The sequence below is a fragment of the Kryptolebias marmoratus genome, linkage group LG2 (assembly GCF_001649575.2).
Source record: "Kryptolebias marmoratus isolate JLee-2015 linkage group LG2, ASM164957v2, whole genome shotgun sequence".
Classification (NCBI taxonomy): Eukaryota; Metazoa; Chordata; class Actinopteri; order Cyprinodontiformes; family Rivulidae; genus Kryptolebias; species Kryptolebias marmoratus.
Genome location: NC_051431.1, coordinates 13,980,430 through 13,998,000, shown reverse-complemented (window position 1 = coordinate 13,998,000; position 17,571 = coordinate 13,980,430). Strand labels below are relative to the sequence as shown.

Genomic DNA, 17,571 nt, shown 5'->3' with positions numbered 1-17,571 from the left:
AACTTTCACGCAAAGTATGAAAAACATACAAAAAACAACAACAACAGACTGTTTCTCTCTTATAGCTCCAGATGTTGCAATCACATTTTCTACAGATTTGGCCCAACCCTGGTCTTTTTTTTTTTTTTTTTTTTAAAGTCAAAGCTGCAAGATAACAGAAAAAAAACAACATGTTTGTATTGGCCTGCAAATTGCTTGAGGTTCAGCTGCATTACCAAGAAATGTCCCTTTATCAGCCTAATGCTACCTCTGCAGGATTAAAGAGGAAAAGAGGATTATGGTCAGGGTCTCGCTCGAGTGCAAGGCCCATTTTAGTTTTGGGAAGATGCTATCTGCTATCAGGCAAATTGCTAAATCTTGGATGCAGAAAATCAGGTTCGCCAAGCAGGGCGAGAGAAATGTCTTATTTTTTTTAATCGGCATGTGCAGGGTTTGTGTCATAAAACTCAGCTTATTTATTCTCGGCCTCAGCAGCGCATGGTGGGAACATTCATCTGTGTCCACCGCAGCCCTGTGAACTCTCTGTGGACACGTCCTGAGAAGTTTCCCCCCGTCCTCGTTATGCAACGCCTCAAAAAAAAAAACTCCCTCTGTTTTGCCCCCCTCCCCTTCCAATCCCCTCCCTCCACGCTGGTGTTTGCTTCAACTTTTCGTCTGAGTCACATTTCTGCCCTGTTTGTGCTGGAAGGACATCACATACTTTCCCTCTTTCTCCTCCACCCTCGGCTCCTCCTCGCCCACCAACTCAAGTTCTCTAATTGGATTTTATTTCCTTTTTTTTTGTTTTTATGCCCACCCTCCCAGACAGACTGTCAGGATCAGTGGTTTTCCCTCTGACACACACAAACATCAGCATCGGCAGGCATCTCACAAAGACCTTCTCTGCGTCTCGGTAAGGCTTCGGCTCTTTCTCGATTCAACGTCTCTCAGCTCTTTCAGCAGGTGAACGGGCCAGATGTGGCTCCTTCCAGATGTGCCCTATGTGGGGAAAGGTTAGAGTTAACATGAACAACTCTGTGGCCCTAAAGCAACAAGCCAAACATTTTGGCCTTTGTTTTATAGAGAAATGAATGCTGCAGGTTGATTTGTTTGTTTTCTAACACTAATAACAGGAATTATGAGCCGGTTGGCCGCTGATCCCACATTTGTAAAAGAAAAAAAGACCAGCTTCCTGCAAAGAAGGCAGAGTTTTAAAAACCTGCAGCACCCACAACTAACATGGAGTCATTTGTCATGTCTCTGCGGCTGTTTTGGATCTCGACTGGGGGATTTTTTTTTGTATTTTAATGCTAATTTCGAGTCAGTTACAGTAAAGGTGGGGGTTTTTTGAAGCAGGATAAATGGCTCACGGTTCAGTGACTTCCCTGCATCCGTCCTGGCTCCTCACATTCTAGCGGCCTGCGGGAATCGACTTGAACGCCTTTAAAGGGAAGGTCAAATACCTCCCATGCAAACACGGTCCAACATGAGCCGTACGGCCTCTGCTGCTAACCATAACAGCAGCTTCAGTGAGAGCAGTGAGGACAAAAAGTCAGCAGATTATTTATTGTTTATCCTAAACACACAAGACAACAACAAAAACAGGAGCCCAAAGTGATAAATACTGGGAAAGTCTAATATGTTGCAAAAAAAATGTGTTGATTTTAAAAAAAAATTAAATAATGTTCCTTTTAGTTGTTATAATTTTTACACAATTTTGTGGTAGTTTTGAGTGCGCTTTCTGATTGTTTTAGGCCTTTTTGTCCCACTTGTAGTTGTTTAATTTTCTTCCGTCACGGTGGGAAATCGTGTAATTGTCTGTGTTTGTGTTTGTGTTAGCAAAATATCTGGTGAACCCCTGGACAGATTTCAATGAACCTCTCAGAAAATAATAGTTGGATGTCCATTGAGGTGGCTGCCGCATCTTGGCAAACACAAGAATGGCTGTAACTCGGTGAATTTGACAGATACTGGGCTAGAGTTTGGTGTGGTAGTAGCTGAGAGTCATCCACAAAACAAACTCTGACCACTAACAGATCAGGTGAGAGCTTTGTTGAAAACTTTGTCATGCAAGGTGTTGGATGAGATGCAGTTTTTCAAGAAATGTTAGCTTGTTTTTGAACGAGTCTCTTCGATTGCTTTGATATATTTTTAGTTTTTTGGCTGTTTTTCCTTTCTCTTTTTTCCCCTCCTCTTTGTTGTGGCCTGACTGACTGATTCAAGTTGTCAATGTTGGCAACATTCAGCGGCTCCTGACCCTGAAAACCTGGCTCCCCCGGGCCGACTTTCTTCAGTAATCTCTCCATATAACCCCCCCCTCCTTAACGTGAATCCAAACCAGTGAGCTAAAATTTCTCAAGTGATTTGGATCCATCTCTCTCAGCAGTTTTTTTGTTGTTGTTGTTGCTAAAACTGCTTTTTACCGGCAAATATTTGGGCTTTATCGGACCTCAAAAAACATCATAAAGTGCTCTTCACACGTAAAAAATTCGGCCTTGCCTTCCTGGTCAGTAAACAGTGGATTTGTTTCTTCTTTTTTTTTTCTTTTCTGTGATTTATTGAAAACATTCGTCTCTCTAATCACCCCGGAGCTTCTGAGGAGTGGAGTGGTGGCAGACAGCTCCTCAGAGTCTCAGTATTTGTCCTCTTGTCTAAACTCTACTTGTGCCAGGAATGCTGACACATAATTCTTCATCCCACCCCCATTTTTTATTTTTTTTATTTTCCTTTCTCACTGTTTCTGGGTTAGTCTGCCTCTCTGTTTCTCTGCTCGCAGCTGTTTGTACGTGTCGACTCAAACTTCCAGTAAGAAGAGCTGCTGATAGATGACAAAATATCCCTTTTATCATAGTAGCTGTCCTCCACAGACAGCCTGACTGACGGAGCCTTCCTCCCGCTCTGCTCATCGGTTCACTTTATGGGCTCGCAGAGCTTGTCCTGTTTTCAGACGGATGGCCCGACGAGGCAGCGCTAAAACTCAGCTCCTGTCTTGTTTTTGCTGGATCCTTTTGATATTACAGCCTTGCAGTAAAGGATAATAAAATAATAGTAATAAAAAACACTCCACTGCTGTAAGACAGTTTCCCCAAGAGTTTGCACATTTCATAGAGGGTATAAAGTGAAGATTTAAAGCCTGACCTCGCTCTGACAGTCTGCTGGGTCACCTGAGGACTGAATAAGTATTAGTCCACTCATAGAGAAGAAATCCTGTTTCCCTAAGGGCAAATCAACGCAATCGAAATGAAAGGCCTGTTTTTTTTCTTTGAAGGCTTTTGCTGCCTTTCATGCCAGAGTTTTAGCCCGAGCTCACCTCGTGCTGAAAAGGGGCAGAGTTAAAGCTGTTTTGGGCAAACTTTGTCGATCTTGCGAGCTGTGTAAGTGCTGGAAGGATGTGAGTTATAGCTGTTCGTTTGCGCTGGCTCGGGCTGATTAGGTGTGGTGGCCATTTTGAACTGGGATGCCTCCTAAAGTTAATCAGCTGTAGATGCACAACTGGTGACTGCTTTCTGAGAGTTTCATTATAATCCACCCAGTGGTTCATGAGAGGCCAAACGACGGTTAACACCAAAGCAAGAATACGATGTCCAACGGCTCAAAGTATTTATTGGGGATTATGCTCAGCTACTACCACACCAGATTTCATCTCAGTCTGTAAAAATTGGCTCAGTTGTGGCCATTTTCGTGCTCTCTATGTCTGCCCAGCGGTGGGCGATAATAATAATCTGGTTTTATATTTTTTTAACAGTTCTGCATATGAGCGTTCTCTTGATGATAATCTCACCTATTGGGTGGGAAACAAACCTCTCAGGAAAACTCCAGTTTAAAGGAAGACTGCATAAAATGTAACCCAGACACTATATCGCACAATGTCATTATGCTTTAAACACGTTTTTATTTATTTACTTGCTTGAAAATCCTTTCAGACGCTCCCTCATTCTGACGTGTTTCATTCACATTCCCACATTTGCTGTGAACTTTTGCTCAAATTGTGTTTTTCCATTCCCTGAACGGACCGATCTTCGTTTTTTGTGAGTTGTAATTTGTTTTTCCGTCCCTTCCAGCCTCAACCCTGCAATGACCTCCGTCAGGCTGTTCCCCCTGTTCCAGTCCCTCGTCGTCCTGCAGGTCCACTTGTCCAGCCAGCTGGAGGACAACAAGATCCCCCCCAGTCTGTGTACCGGCCACCCCGGTATCCCGGGCTCTCCGGGCGTTCATGGGAGTCCTGGTCAGCCGGGGAGAGATGGACGAGATGGGAGGGATGCGGCTCCGGGGGAGAAAGGACAGAAGGGAGACAGGGGAGAGTCAGGTACTGGTTTTGTACTCGTTAACAGGTGATGCTACCCAGAGGAAGTGGAAAGGCTGCAGAGTCCAAGCTGCTCAGGTCCAAACCCCACACTTCTGTTCATGCTTGGGCTCCTCTTCCCCTCCAGGTGAAACCGGACTGCGGGGCCTGACCGGAGACACAGGTTACGCTGGAGAAAAGGGGGAGAAGGGCCAGCCCGGCGAGTGCGCAGTGGCTCCCAAGTCAGCCTTCAGCGTCAAGCTGTCCCAGAGCCAGGTTTTAGCCCTGAAGGTGGGCGACGCCGTCCGCTTCGACACCGTCCTGATCAACGAGCAGGGCGACTACAACCCAGAAACCGGGCGCTTCACCTGCAAGGTCCCCGGCGTGTACTACTTCGCCGTCCACGCCACGGTGTACCGCGCCAGCCTGCAGTTCGACCTGATGAAGAACGGCCACGCCATGGCCTCCTATTTTCAGATTTACGGCAACTGGTCCAAACCGGCCTCCCTGTCCGGCGGCTCCCTGCTCCACCTGGTCCCCGGCGATCAGGTGTGGGTCCAGATGGCTCTCTCGGAGTACTACGGCTTTTACTCCAGCACCAAAACAGACAGCACCTTCACGGGCTTCCTGGTCTACTCTGACTGGAAGAACTCGGCCGTTTTCGCCTGACGTTTTCACATCTAACCCGAGACACTCTGGAAACAGAGTCAGGCGAGCTGGTTGGGACTCGGCACGGCTGTGTTGTGCCGCGTAGCCAAAGACACTGAACAGGGCTGCTTATTCTGTATCCGCTCTTTACTTTCAGCCTCGAAACTGCCGTGACAGCTGATTCGTGCGACAGATGTTGCGACGAGGGATTAAAGCAAGATCCAGGCCGCAAAATTCAAATAGCTTCCATGCCAGCATCGCTCTGTGTTTCCCATTAACGACTCGGTTCTGAAGAAGCAGCAGTTTTGGCTACTTATTTTTAGCTCCTGCATGATGTCAGACTTTAAGGAGCGAGTCATCAATCAGTGTAGTGTTCGTGCTCAGACGCTAACAAAAATACCTGAAACTGAAATTCACTGACTTTGAATTGGAAAACGACACCAGACGAGCTTTTTTTAGCTTCGGAAATGAACTTCCACAAAATGGTAAAAGGTTGTTGGAGCTGATAAAGTGTCGTACATTCAGGGTCACGTTAGAGAGGCCATTTTCTTTTTTCTTTTATGCCAAACTTTGAGGCAGTGATGATGGGTTTTTTTTTGCCCCTAAATGTGATCATTTCTCTGTCTATTAGCAAAATATCTCATGAGACACTGAACAGATTTTAAGGAAACTTTCATCACAGCGCCAACTCAGTTCAAGATGGGAAACTCGGTCAACTTAACAGATACTGAGCTCAAAGTGGATGTGGTAGTAGCTGAGAGTCATCCCCTATACGTACTCTGAGTCCTAACAGAACTTGCGGCATCGTACCTTTGAGGTTTCGAGGCGTTCTTTTGACAAAATCGTGCGTCCATTTTGATCCAAAGCTTCACTTGTTGCAACTAAAACGTTCATCTGTTCAGACATAATGGACCAAGTTATTTATAGATTTTGGAGACTTTGGCTGTAGGGGTGTCCAAACTTTTTATAATGCTTTTTCCTCCTTCTTTTTTTAACTCACAAATGGTGAAACAAAAGCCGCAGTTATTTGATTCAGTGTGAAACTTTGTTACCAGAACCTTTATCCCTGTTTGCTGTCACAATCTTTGGGGTTTCGTGTTTTAGTTTGGAGGTCGAGTTTATTCCTGTTGTTTTTCTGGTCAGTCAGTATTTATTTTGTTTTTTTAAAAAGGAGCACATTTTGAATAGTAAGTAGGAAACCTCTGCATAAAAAACGTAAGCAGCAGGAGTTAAATAAAATGGAAACAAAACTTCAATAAATACCCTCTTTTTTTAAAAAAGATTCATCAATCGTTGACTGATGAATGATCAGATTTCATGCAGCACGTTTTATTTCTTTTATTTTGTTCTCTGATGTTCCTCCCTGAAGCAGAGCAAATATGGGGGGAAGAAAAATGCTGGAAAAATGTTCATTTTCCACTGGATTCTCACTGTTTACACCCGGCCTAATGATTTCAGCAGTTCACTGACTCACTCGTTCACCACCGGGAGCTGGTCGATGTAAATCGTCTGCCTCCTTTATCCTGTCAGTGATTAAACTACTCACCAAAATAACTGACACTGATCCCCCCCCTCCTTCTAGCTCTTAATAATTGTTCATTCAGGGAGATAATTAGAACCTGACATGAGTATTTTCTGCACGTACACACACATTACAAATTTTATTCTCCTCTGTAAGACTCACAGCCATAATTAGGCTTCGATATAACCTCGTAACCATTCCCTCCGGGGGATTAAGAGTCACGAGGAGCTCATCAATCTTTCTTTGGGCATCAGTCAGTTATTTCCATTCGTTCACAGCCTAAAAATCGGTTCAGTGAATGTTTGAATGCAGGCATCATTCCCTGAAACACGGGGCAGTGGAAGGTTTTAAATGTGAAACAAACTAATTTTTACACATTTATTGTTTTGGTGATAAATGAACCAAATATTAAAGGCCTAGCATTCCTTGAAGGAATGCATGTCACCCGCCACCTTTAATGACAGAGTTGTAGTTGCTTCGGTCAAATGTTGTAAACGAGGTTATGCGTGATCTCATGTGATCTGTTAGTGCTTGGAGTATGTGTCAGGAATGACTCTCAGCTACTACCACGCCAAGTTTTAGCTCCACGTCTGTAAAGTTCACTGAGTTATAGCCATGTTTATGTTGTTTTCAGCAGATTTCGTTTGATTGTAGTCCTGTAGTCTGTGAGATATTTTGCCAACAAACAACAGTTGACTCCAATAGTTAATGGCAAAGAGTTAAACTCAGATCCTGTGGGGTTAATTAGCGCTCAGATATGTTTTGAGGATGACTCTCAGCTATCACCACGCCAAATGTTAGCTTGATATCTGTAAAACTGGCTGAGTTATAGTCATTTTTGTGTTTGCCAAGGTTGCTTAGCTGTAGCGGGGTTGACGTCAAAACTTAATAAGTTTTAAATCTACATGTAATAATTACTTTCCGAGAGTCTCATGAAAATCCATTTGGTAATTCAAGAGTTATTTTGCTAACACAGACAGACAGACAGGAAAAAACATTATCACTCCACCTTCACCTTTAGCTACAGGCAGTAAATATTGCAGCTCTCTGGTAATTTAGGATTTTTATAGACACTGGCAGGTAGCAGTTCATTCCAGAGGAATGGACTTTATTGTGCAAAGTTGTTCCAATCTGCTGCAGCTTTCCCCTCATTTATGGCTCGAGTCAAATAGATCCCATTTTAAAGTGTAAAAGCAGCTGTTTCTGTCTGAGTCTCCGAGCTTCAGACCGTCTGTCAGAGAAGCCTTCAGCACTTCTGTCAAAGCTTTGTCACGAAACGTATCCACAGCAACAACTACACGCATTTATTTGCAAACTACAAACACATTTCTTGTAGATTTAACAACCCTGTCCTAAGGGTCGGGTTGTTTTAACATTTTTTTCTGTTTTTATCAAATAGTTTTCTGTCTATTAATCAACACTAGAACTCAGGAACAGAAAAAGACATGGACGTAAACCTTCTGAGAACCAGGAATGTTTTTGGTTTCTTAAATGAGGATTTAATTATCTTAATGGCTATAAGTGTTTTTTTTGTTTGTTTTGTTTATCATGAAGGGCCAGGCTGTGAGGGCTGTTTGGTAAGTTTCACATTTCCAGATTGTTTTTGACATTTGCATCTTCAGTAATGCTGTAAATAATAAAGTTTACCATGTTTTCAGGCCTTAGAATATGATATTGTATGTCGCCTAAATAAACAAAAGGGGGTAAACTCTAAAAAAACATCTCTCACTGTTGCTTTTGACTCTTTAAACATCACATAACTCTCTCCGATTGGGATTATATTGTTATCAGGGTTAATTTTGACCACATATTCCAAAAACAACCCAAAGAAAATGACTCATAACACTCCAAATGAAAACATTATGGGTCTAAACCCAGAACAAGAGAGAGAGAGAGAGACAAGAAAAACAAATCAAATATTAAGAATAATTTAAAAATAATCCATTTTTCTGGCCGCCTTCAGCAGTTTTCGCCACAGATGTAGTTCCGGTTTTATCCAGCAGGTGGTAGTGTTTCACCACCAACACTGCAGCAGACCCAAGAATCAGTTCTGTCAGAGCAGACCGGAAGTACCAACATCTTTTGTCTAATTTATTATTATTATTATTATTATTATTATTATTATTATTATTATTATTATTATTATTATTATTATTATTATTAGACACCACAGTTAGAAATATGTTTTAAAAATATTCGATGCTTGTTTTAGTCACTATTTTCAGTTATTTCACAAAGTCCAATTTTTATTATTGCCTGCGGAGGTACAATGATGTTTTTGCCCATGTCTGTGTGAGAGTTTATTTGTCTGTGGTGTCAGCAAAATATCTGATGAACCACCGGATTGATTTTAATGATGCTTTCAATAAGTAATGTACACAAAAATAGCAATAAATCAGCCAATTTTACAGCTATTAAGCTGAAATTTGGCACAATCGTAGCTGAGAGTCATCCTAAACACATACTCTGAGAGCTTACACATCACGCATGAACGTCACTTACAAAGTATGTGTAAAATTTCTAAAACTCTGTCCCTTTTCAACATAAATGACCCCAGTCTGAAACTCTGGCATGAAAGGCTGCATTGTTTCAAGGAATGCTTGGTCTGTAACTTATAAAATATATTTTTCCTTCTAACAGAATTTGACAATCTAGAAAGAAAAAAATAGAACTTTATTTTCAAATTCAGTAAAAACTATTTATTTTAAGAGAATAATAGCACATAATGAATGCCATTATTGACAGATAAATTGGAGGCCTAAATGTCAGAAAGTTCCCCTTCTGTGAACCAGACTGGAGAGTTAAAATACTTAAACGTCCCGGTTCCTTTTTATCAGGCGAAACCACATCTGTGAGGCACGTTTGACACTGGGTTTGGCGGATCAATAGTAGAACCTTTCTGCTCATTATAAATGTATGAAACGCTGAATCTCCTACGCTGAAATTGCGCAACTACCTAATGGAGTTTTGATGTGTGTGCACGTCAGCTGCAGCCACTGGAGGAGGGTGGACTCCTTTCATCAATAACAGCTTTAAGATCATGACTTAAAATCCTCAGATGTTGCCCGTTTCCCTTATGTGGCACCAAATGTTTAAACTTTCTTTACCCCCAAATGCAAACCTACACAAAATATGAGAAATCTTTAAACATAGATGCAAACTTTTGCACATGTTTGTGTTATAATGAGGTTTAAATGAGGTGAAAGCTCACCCTGTGGAGGAGACGATGACGTGAAGGGTTAAAGAGGGATGGAGGCAGTGTTTAAAAATGGAAAAAATGGAGCCCGATGAGGAGTTTTCCCACACAGTTAGGGCTCGTAAAGGTTAAAGGGTAGAAGTCGTATCCCTGCAGTATAAAGCTCTCCTGGGCTGGGACTATTTCCCGCTCTTCTCCTGACACTAAACTTCCTCTCTTCTGTTAACACACTCTTAATTTGGAGCTCTCGTGTAAACACTGCCGGCTGGATGCTGGTTAGAATGTGTGACTGAAAGCAGAAATCAGAGCTGGTTGCATTTGTTTTTCGTTGTTCTGAGAAAGAGATGACACCCTGAAAACACGTGAACCATCAGTCGATTCTACATCCTGACGACGTCAGAGGATTTAAATTCATGTGTTTCAGTGTTACTCTGATAGAAGCCCATTCAAACTGAAGGCGCGTGTTTTAGTGGATAAAGTTGAGGAGATGTGTAGTGGGAACCAGAATGACGCTGTAAACCAGAAGACTTTGATAAATTGTCATCTGTTTATAGAAGAAGGACCCGAGACCTCCCCTTCTTTGAGCCATGCACACTCTCTGCAGCCACACACACACACACACACACACACACACACACACACACACACACACTTCACAAAAACCATCCCATTATCTCCACAGATGCAAGAACATGAAAGCAGACCTAAATCTGGACTCGAGAGCTGCTTTCCCCTCTGATATCAGACATGTTAAGCAGTAAAAAGATTCTCTAATCTCATCTGTCCACAGCCTCTGTGGAGACACTCCTCAGTGCCCCCTTTTTTATCTACTTCTACTGGTTGCTTTGAATATCAACATCTGTGAACGGCTTCACCCTTGTTGTTACTTTAAGGCACCTGAGTCGGTGGCTTTAGATTGAGAGCTGACAGCTTTTCTCCATCGCTGGGGCCTATCTCCAGCCATCACTGTGCGAGAGGCGGGGGACACCCTGGACGACCAGGTCCCTCACAGGGACATATAGAGACAAATGAGACAAACAACCATTCAACCCTCACCTAGGGAGAATTTTAGAGTTACCAATGAACCGAACATGCATGTTTCTGGTCTGTGGGAGGAAACCAGAGTACCCGGAGTAAACCCATATGAGCTCAGAGAACTCCACCCAGAAAGGCCCCAGGCAGGGAAGCGAACCTGCAGCCTTCTTGCTGGGAGGCGACAGCTCTAACCACTGTACCAAAGTTAATTAATTTCAGCAATTCAATTCAATTCATATATATATATATATATATATATAAGAGTTGGTGTGATTTATTTCAAGCATTCATTTCTATTTATTTTAATGGTTATGGCTTACAACTAAAGGAAGCCATAAATTCAGTTTTTCAGAAAATTTGCATACTACATAAGAGGATTAGATTCACAGATTCTGTCAGAGATTCGCCGGCCACCAGCCTCACTCCTTAACCAGAAACAATGTGAGAACTGTCTCACCCGGTGCTGAGGACAACAAGGACTGGACTGTTGCCCGGCGGTTCAAAGTCCTCTTTTTTTTTTTTCAGATCAAAGTAAATTTTGCATTTCGTTCAGAAATCAGAGTCCCAGAGTCTGGAGGAAGAGTATAAGTAGTCTGAGGTCCAGAGTGAAGTTTCCACAGTCGGCGATGATTGAAGGCGTCATGTCATCTGCTGGTGTCGGTCTGCCGGTTTTAACAAGTCCAAAGTCAACGCAGCCATCCACCGGGAAACTTAAGAGCGCCTTGCTTCTGCTGACAAAGCTTTACAGAGATGCTGATTTCTGATTTCATCCTTCAGCAGGACACTGCCACACGTAGCAGGTGTCACTGAGCTCGGCTGGTCTGCAGACTCATCTGACCAGAACCCCGGAGAGGAAGATGAGAGACACCAGGCCCAACAATCCAGACGAGCTGAAGGTCTCTATCAAATCAACCTGGGCTTCCAGAAGCCCTGGGCAGGTCCACAGGCCGATGGCTTGATGGATGCAGTAATTCATGCAGAAGGAGCCCCGACCGAGCACTGAGTGCACATGCTGTACAGAACAGACATGCTGCTCAGCAGGCCAACATTTCTCTATGAAAAATCCAGTTTTTCTTTGTTGGGAAACTGAATTTAGGGGTTTTATTAGCTGTAATTATCAACATTAGCAGAAACAAAGACTTGACACATCACTGCATGTAATATGTCACCAGTTTCTCTGTTTAAACTGAATTGATTAAATAAATTCCCCTTTTTGATGATATTCTAATTGACTGAAACTCATTGTTCTGCACCCGAGAGTCTCAGTCTTTGCGCCCAGGCTTGACGAGGAGAAACCCGACACCTTTGCCCAAAGTTTTTCTCAGGTGCTGGGGCGGTAATCACATTACTGATTGCATCTTCTGAGTCCACCACGGCTTTGTGTCACAGAAGGCACAGTGATCCAAACCAGGAGCTCCAAGATTACATCAAAAAATGGGGAGATTTCTCCTTAATCTTATCATTTTTCTGAGCTGCACCAGAAGGCAGCGTGGCAGACATCAGGACCCACGCGGCCCGTTTAAAACCACAGGACATTTACACCGTTTCCCAAACGAGTTAGGAGTTTGGCAAAAGCTTGTTTTTGATGTCTGACTCGTTTGTTTCTTGAAGTATGACACTCTCATTCCATCTTGGTTGGTAATCTCTGCCTTGTCAGCTAATCATTGCCGACTGCTGTCTTGATTATTCAAAGGTTACGTCTCAAAGTTCACCTAAAAGCCAAATAAAATGCTGCTTTTATGACTTTTCTCCACTAAATCTGGATACTCTCATACTGCCAGCCACTTCAAAATGATCTAATACGGTGCACAGACTACCTGACTCATGTTGGGTAAATCCTGAGAATGTTAAAAGTCATTTTCTACTGTTCTAAAAGGCAAAATGATCAGTTTTAGAAGCTAATGTCTCTGTTAATCATTAGCAGCTGTATTCACCTTCAAGTCTGATAATGTAGCTGTAAAAGCATTTCAGTTTCAGGCTCATGAACGCATCCGAAACGTAGTTTCTTGTTTTATTATGAACAGCATACACAGCAGCCATCACAGTTTTCAAAAGGTGTTACATTCGTATTTTCAAACCACAGCATTTCACATCGTTCTCACATACGTCAGGTAGCAAAAACAAAAAAACTAACTAACCCCGTCGGTCCTGTGAGTTTATTCCAGTCCACTGCAAAGTGTGGTACAGAATGCCACTGGAGTATAAAAAATACCTGAGAGGAGCAGTTTTTAGTGTCTGTTCTCTTAAAAAAAAAACCCTCATCTCAAACATCTGTGCAGACAGACGTTCAGTGATTGCACGCAGCATGGAATCAGTTGGCGATTTTTTTTTCCTGCAACTCCACTCACAATTATTGTGAAATCTTTTTATTTTAAATAAAAAACACAATTATGACAAAAAAAGGAAATTTGGCCATACGTCATACGCTTTTCTGATCCCCTCAACGATCAGTAACACTGCAATAAAAGTCCTGTAAACTTCAAACACGATCAATATTAACACCTCAGCTCGGATTAGCAACAAATGAGCACCAAAGCAAGTTCAATTGTTAGGGTTTGGTCCTTTTTATGCCCCAGAAATGTGTTTTCTAATGAAGTCAAAAGAAAGGGAAAACCGGGTATGGATTATTTTGTCGGCGGTGACAGTAATTCACATCAGGTGGAAGACTGGGAAAAAGGCCTAAAGATAGAACAAACGGAGGGAACGGAGCTGAGGGGAGCGCGGCTTCAAAGTGGTCCGCGTTTCCAGGAGCAGCCCGTTGTCACACCCGCAGCTACTGAACCGATCAGGTTATTTGCAGTTAAAGCGCGGCGTCGCTCGGGGCGGATGTGATGGCACGCCATTTTAAAGACGCCAACCAGCTGTAAACGCCTCAGAGAGAGGAAGGTTGCATCGGCAACGTTCGAGACCCGGCGTGGCAACAACAGATTGTTTAAAAGAGACCGCCGATGCTCCAAATTCACGCTAAAAGTTCTCTCAAGTTGTACGAGGCGTTTCTGTACGCCTCAGACCTATGTACCTCAGCAAACGTATCCAAAGAAGAAACTGTTTCCTAAAAAAATAGGGTTAGACGTGAGCACAAAGGTTAAATTTTGTAGTGATGCACATATAAAAAAAAGAACAGTCTGTAGCCGAGTCACTCATCAACACCTCGAGTTCAACTATTCATATATTGCTTCACTTTCCTTGGCATAACATACATAAATCTAGTGAATGGGTTTTATAGATACACTGATAGTTACCACGGTAACATGGCTTCAGTCGGAAAAGAGGCTCTTAGGAAGTGACACGATACACACGTAGTTACAAAACTGTACAGTTTCTATACACGAACAGGGAGGCTTGTTCCAACCTTTGACTGCTTCCTTATGTAGTACACATGCAGAGCTCAGTACACACGTGTAAACACGTACTTCTGACTGAAACCAGGTTTCCCACAATGCACTGCAGAGCTGAACAGGTAAAAAGGCTCAGAGCGGAACTTTGTGAAAACCGGGATCAGTAGTCGGTGAAATGATTCGCCTGCGCTTTAGGAAAACATCCGTCTCTACAAATACAATTAGCTGAAGCATTATCCAATAAGAACACGCTACACAGAGGAGTTTAAAGTAGAATCTGTAGAGTTAGTATTAACAGTAAGAGGCTTAACCTTCTTTAGTATTTCTTTACAGCTTTAAAAAAAAAGGAAGCAACAAAAATGTATAAAATAATTTTGGTTATATTTTCTTTTTTCCCCCTCACTGCCAAAAGACCCCAGAAATGTTAATTAACCCAGAACTAACATTAAACCGGTGTCTTACTGAGTGTTGCGTCTACGACTTACAAAAAACTCTAGAGCATCTCTGAGAGGTAAAACACACCATTCAGGAACGTGTTAAAGATTTGCGTTATTTGAGGGCAAAAAAAGAGTACATGGAAGAGTAGCCTTGTTACTTTAGGCTTCTTTTTTCAAGATTTAACTGATAGAAAAAGGACCAGAAAATAGTACAAAAAATTGTCATTTAACCAATTTTTGGTGATGAATACGTTAAGACGGATCTTTTCTTCTTGGTCCCTCATAGATAAACGTCCATAGTGTCGAGGATCATGTGACGACAGAGAGGGCAGTTGTGTTGGTAGATAGGTTGCCTCAGGAGGATGTTCGTGCACTCTCTACACAAGCACAGGTGTCTGCACGGCAGTAGCACCACCGTTTTGATGCAATCCTGACAGATCACACACTTCTTCCTCTCCTCCTGCTCCTTCAGGAGCGACAGCAGATTTTCAGCCGGCAGAGGTTTGTCGTCTTTGCCTGAGGGCTCCTTCAGGGGCTCGTCCGAGCTCGACGAGGGGACGGCCGGATCCTGGCGCTCTCGATGGGCCCCGTCCCCCGCTCTCCCGTCGGGCGGGCCCCGCCTCTCCTCCTCTCCGGGGTCGCCGTCCCCCCTCGCTCTGTTCCCGTCGTCCCCATGGCGCTGCAGCCGCAGGGCCAGGCTCAGCTGGCTCCTGTTCTGAGACAGCTGCCGCCAAAATCGTCTCTCCAGCAGGTAGAGGTGGCGGAGCATCCTCTGCAGGTGCTGCGCGTTCCGATGCAGAAAACGCGGGCTCCTCCACAGGGCCGAAGCGAGTCGCCGGAGACCCAGAAACAGCGTGCGCAGAGAGGCGAAGGAGTTGGTGTAATTGGCAACGCGCACAGCCGCCCGGCGGGTCAGCCTCGGGTTCAGGTAGACGGTGGTCATCAGGGCGATGGTGACGGTGAGCAAGAGGCCATAGATGTTCAGGATGAAGACGCAGACGAACATGTGCACGAGGGAAAACAGAAAATCCAAGACCAATTTACAGGGGGACCACAGGAACGCCGATGTGCCGGCAAGGCAGCTGTACAAGAAGGTGAGGGAGGTCAGGGTGAGCTCCAGGACCTTCTGCAGCGGGCTGGACACCGTCTGCCACACGCCGACCACCGCCAGGTAAAAGTTCTGGGTGGCAATGAGGGCGAAGTTCACCACCGTGTTGGTCAAGTAGACCACCAGGCTGACAGCGATGCCGCAGCCCTCCAGCAAAGACAGCAGGCCCCGGCACAGCTGCTCCTTTCCCCGGAGCAGGACGTGCATGGACAGGTAGCCCACCATCTTCAGGCTCTCCAGCAGACCTTCCAGGGCCAGCACGGCGCTTCCCAGCAGGGTGGCTGTGTGGTGGGCTAGGTTCGACGTGGCCTCCGCCATGTACATGGTGGAGAGCAGGACGAGGTTCCCCAGCTGCAGCACGGAGTTCATCAGGAGGGTGGGCAGGTTGGTGATGAAAGCGATGACCCCCAGGAGGGTTCTCACCACGGTGTGGACGATGAGGAAGTTCAGGTCCAACAGTAAACACACCGCATCCAAGCATTTCCCAACAGTGGATAACACAAAGTTCACCAAACCCATGGTCACTCAGCTTCAGACCAGCTGTTTACCTCTCGGCTCCTGGGTTGTATTTAACTACATTTCTTGTTTACTGTAACTCGGCCCTTACATCTCGGACAGACGGTTGCTTCCTTATTAGCTCCGGCCGAAGAGGTCCTCCGTTTCATTGAACACGCACTGTTTCACTTTTCATGTTCCTCCTCGTCTCTGCTCGCCTGAAACCACGAGATAACATCACAAAAACACACGCGTTACAGAGGCGGATGTTTGGTTTTGAACGACATGCGGCCACTTCCGTTTAGTTTCCGGGTTTCGTTTTAGCTCCGTGTTCATCTCGCGACAAAATAAGCTCTTCTTTTGTTAAAAAATGTCGTCGTAAAACACAGAGTTTGTGAAAACGACGAGTGAAACCGAGAGGAATGAAGGAAGAAAATTCAAAGCGACGTTTGGCGTGTTTATCGTCCTTTTCCAAACCACCATATTTGTTTTGGTCATATCGGCTGACCTCTCTTCGTGTGCTTCCGGTTAGGACTTCCGGTGAGTTTTCACAATAAAAGTGGGTCGCTTCGGGTTGTTTAGGAAGAATATCAAATATTTATCTTATTATTTTTTTGTAACATGCAGATAAAAAAGCTAATGATATAACAATTTTTTAAATGAAGATTACTGCATCATTTGGTGTATATGAGCTAAACTAGAATTTATCTTAAGTTGCCTCTTTTTTGTGTCACTTTTCAGACTGACAAAAATAAAAACGTTCAAACTAGCACACATATTTATTTTTACATTCTGTACTTTTGCTTGCACATAATAGTTTAGAGCAAAATTCGCTAATTTGATCAAAACATTTCCAAATATTTGCATAAACAGTTTTTCTCAACGTGTCATTCACAATGATGTAAGTTTTTTAATTTTACAAAATAATAAAGTAGGAGTTTATAAATTTTATTTTATCAAATTTAACCATTTGTAAACAGAATCTAAAATCTTGCAACTATTCAAAATTATTCAAATTTGCGCTGTAATCTCAGGTTTAGTCTAAAGATATAGAGCTTTTTACAGAATTTCAAAATGTCTTTTTTCTAGGCTGTTGATACTTTCTCCTCATTGAAATATACTAATTCTTGTAAAAACATTTACTATAATATGCAAAGATAAAACTATGATTTTGAAATGTAGCTAAATTTGGTAAAATCAGAAAAGCTGCTACACAAAAATAAAAATTTTAACAACAACAAAAAATCTTTGGAGAGGATAATAGCTATCAACAGTTCACCTGAAGAAATGGAAAAAGCCTTGATTGAATATTCTATGAAACCACATTACTGGGACTCATGTTTTATGCTTTTGTCGTGAAATGTATATACTTTCTGCAGAATTTTAGGGGTTCTGTAATATTTGATGATTTGTTCTTTAGCTTCTTGTTTATGGATTAAAAAAACTTATTTTTTTCTGTTATGTGTGTGCAAAAGAGGATATACACACACACACACACACATAAATATATATATATATATATATATACACT

At 43.1% G+C, this 17,571-nt stretch overlaps 2 protein-coding genes across 2 annotated transcripts; one reads left to right on the top strand and one right to left on the bottom strand.

The window, feature by feature from the left end:
- The first annotated feature begins 653 nt into the window (after nt 1-653).
- On the top strand, nt 654-8,314 carry c1qtnf5 (C1q and TNF related 5). Its single transcript, XM_017433365.3, has 3 exons — nt 654-892; nt 4,041-4,285; nt 4,410-8,314. The coding sequence occupies exons 1-3, from the start codon at nt 789-791 to the stop codon at nt 4,928-4,930; spliced, it is 870 nt and encodes a 289-aa protein (XP_017288854.1). The 5' UTR covers nt 654-788; the 3' UTR covers nt 4,931-8,314.
- Nucleotides 8,315-12,646: 4,332 nt separating this feature from the next.
- On the bottom strand, nt 12,647-16,563 carry rnf26 (ring finger protein 26). Its single transcript, XM_017433352.3, has one exon. The coding sequence runs from the start codon at nt 16,062-16,064 to the stop codon at nt 14,718-14,720; it is 1,347 nt and encodes a 448-aa protein (XP_017288841.1). The 5' UTR covers nt 16,065-16,563; the 3' UTR covers nt 12,647-14,717.
- Between the last annotated feature and the right edge of the window lie 1,008 nt (nt 16,564-17,571).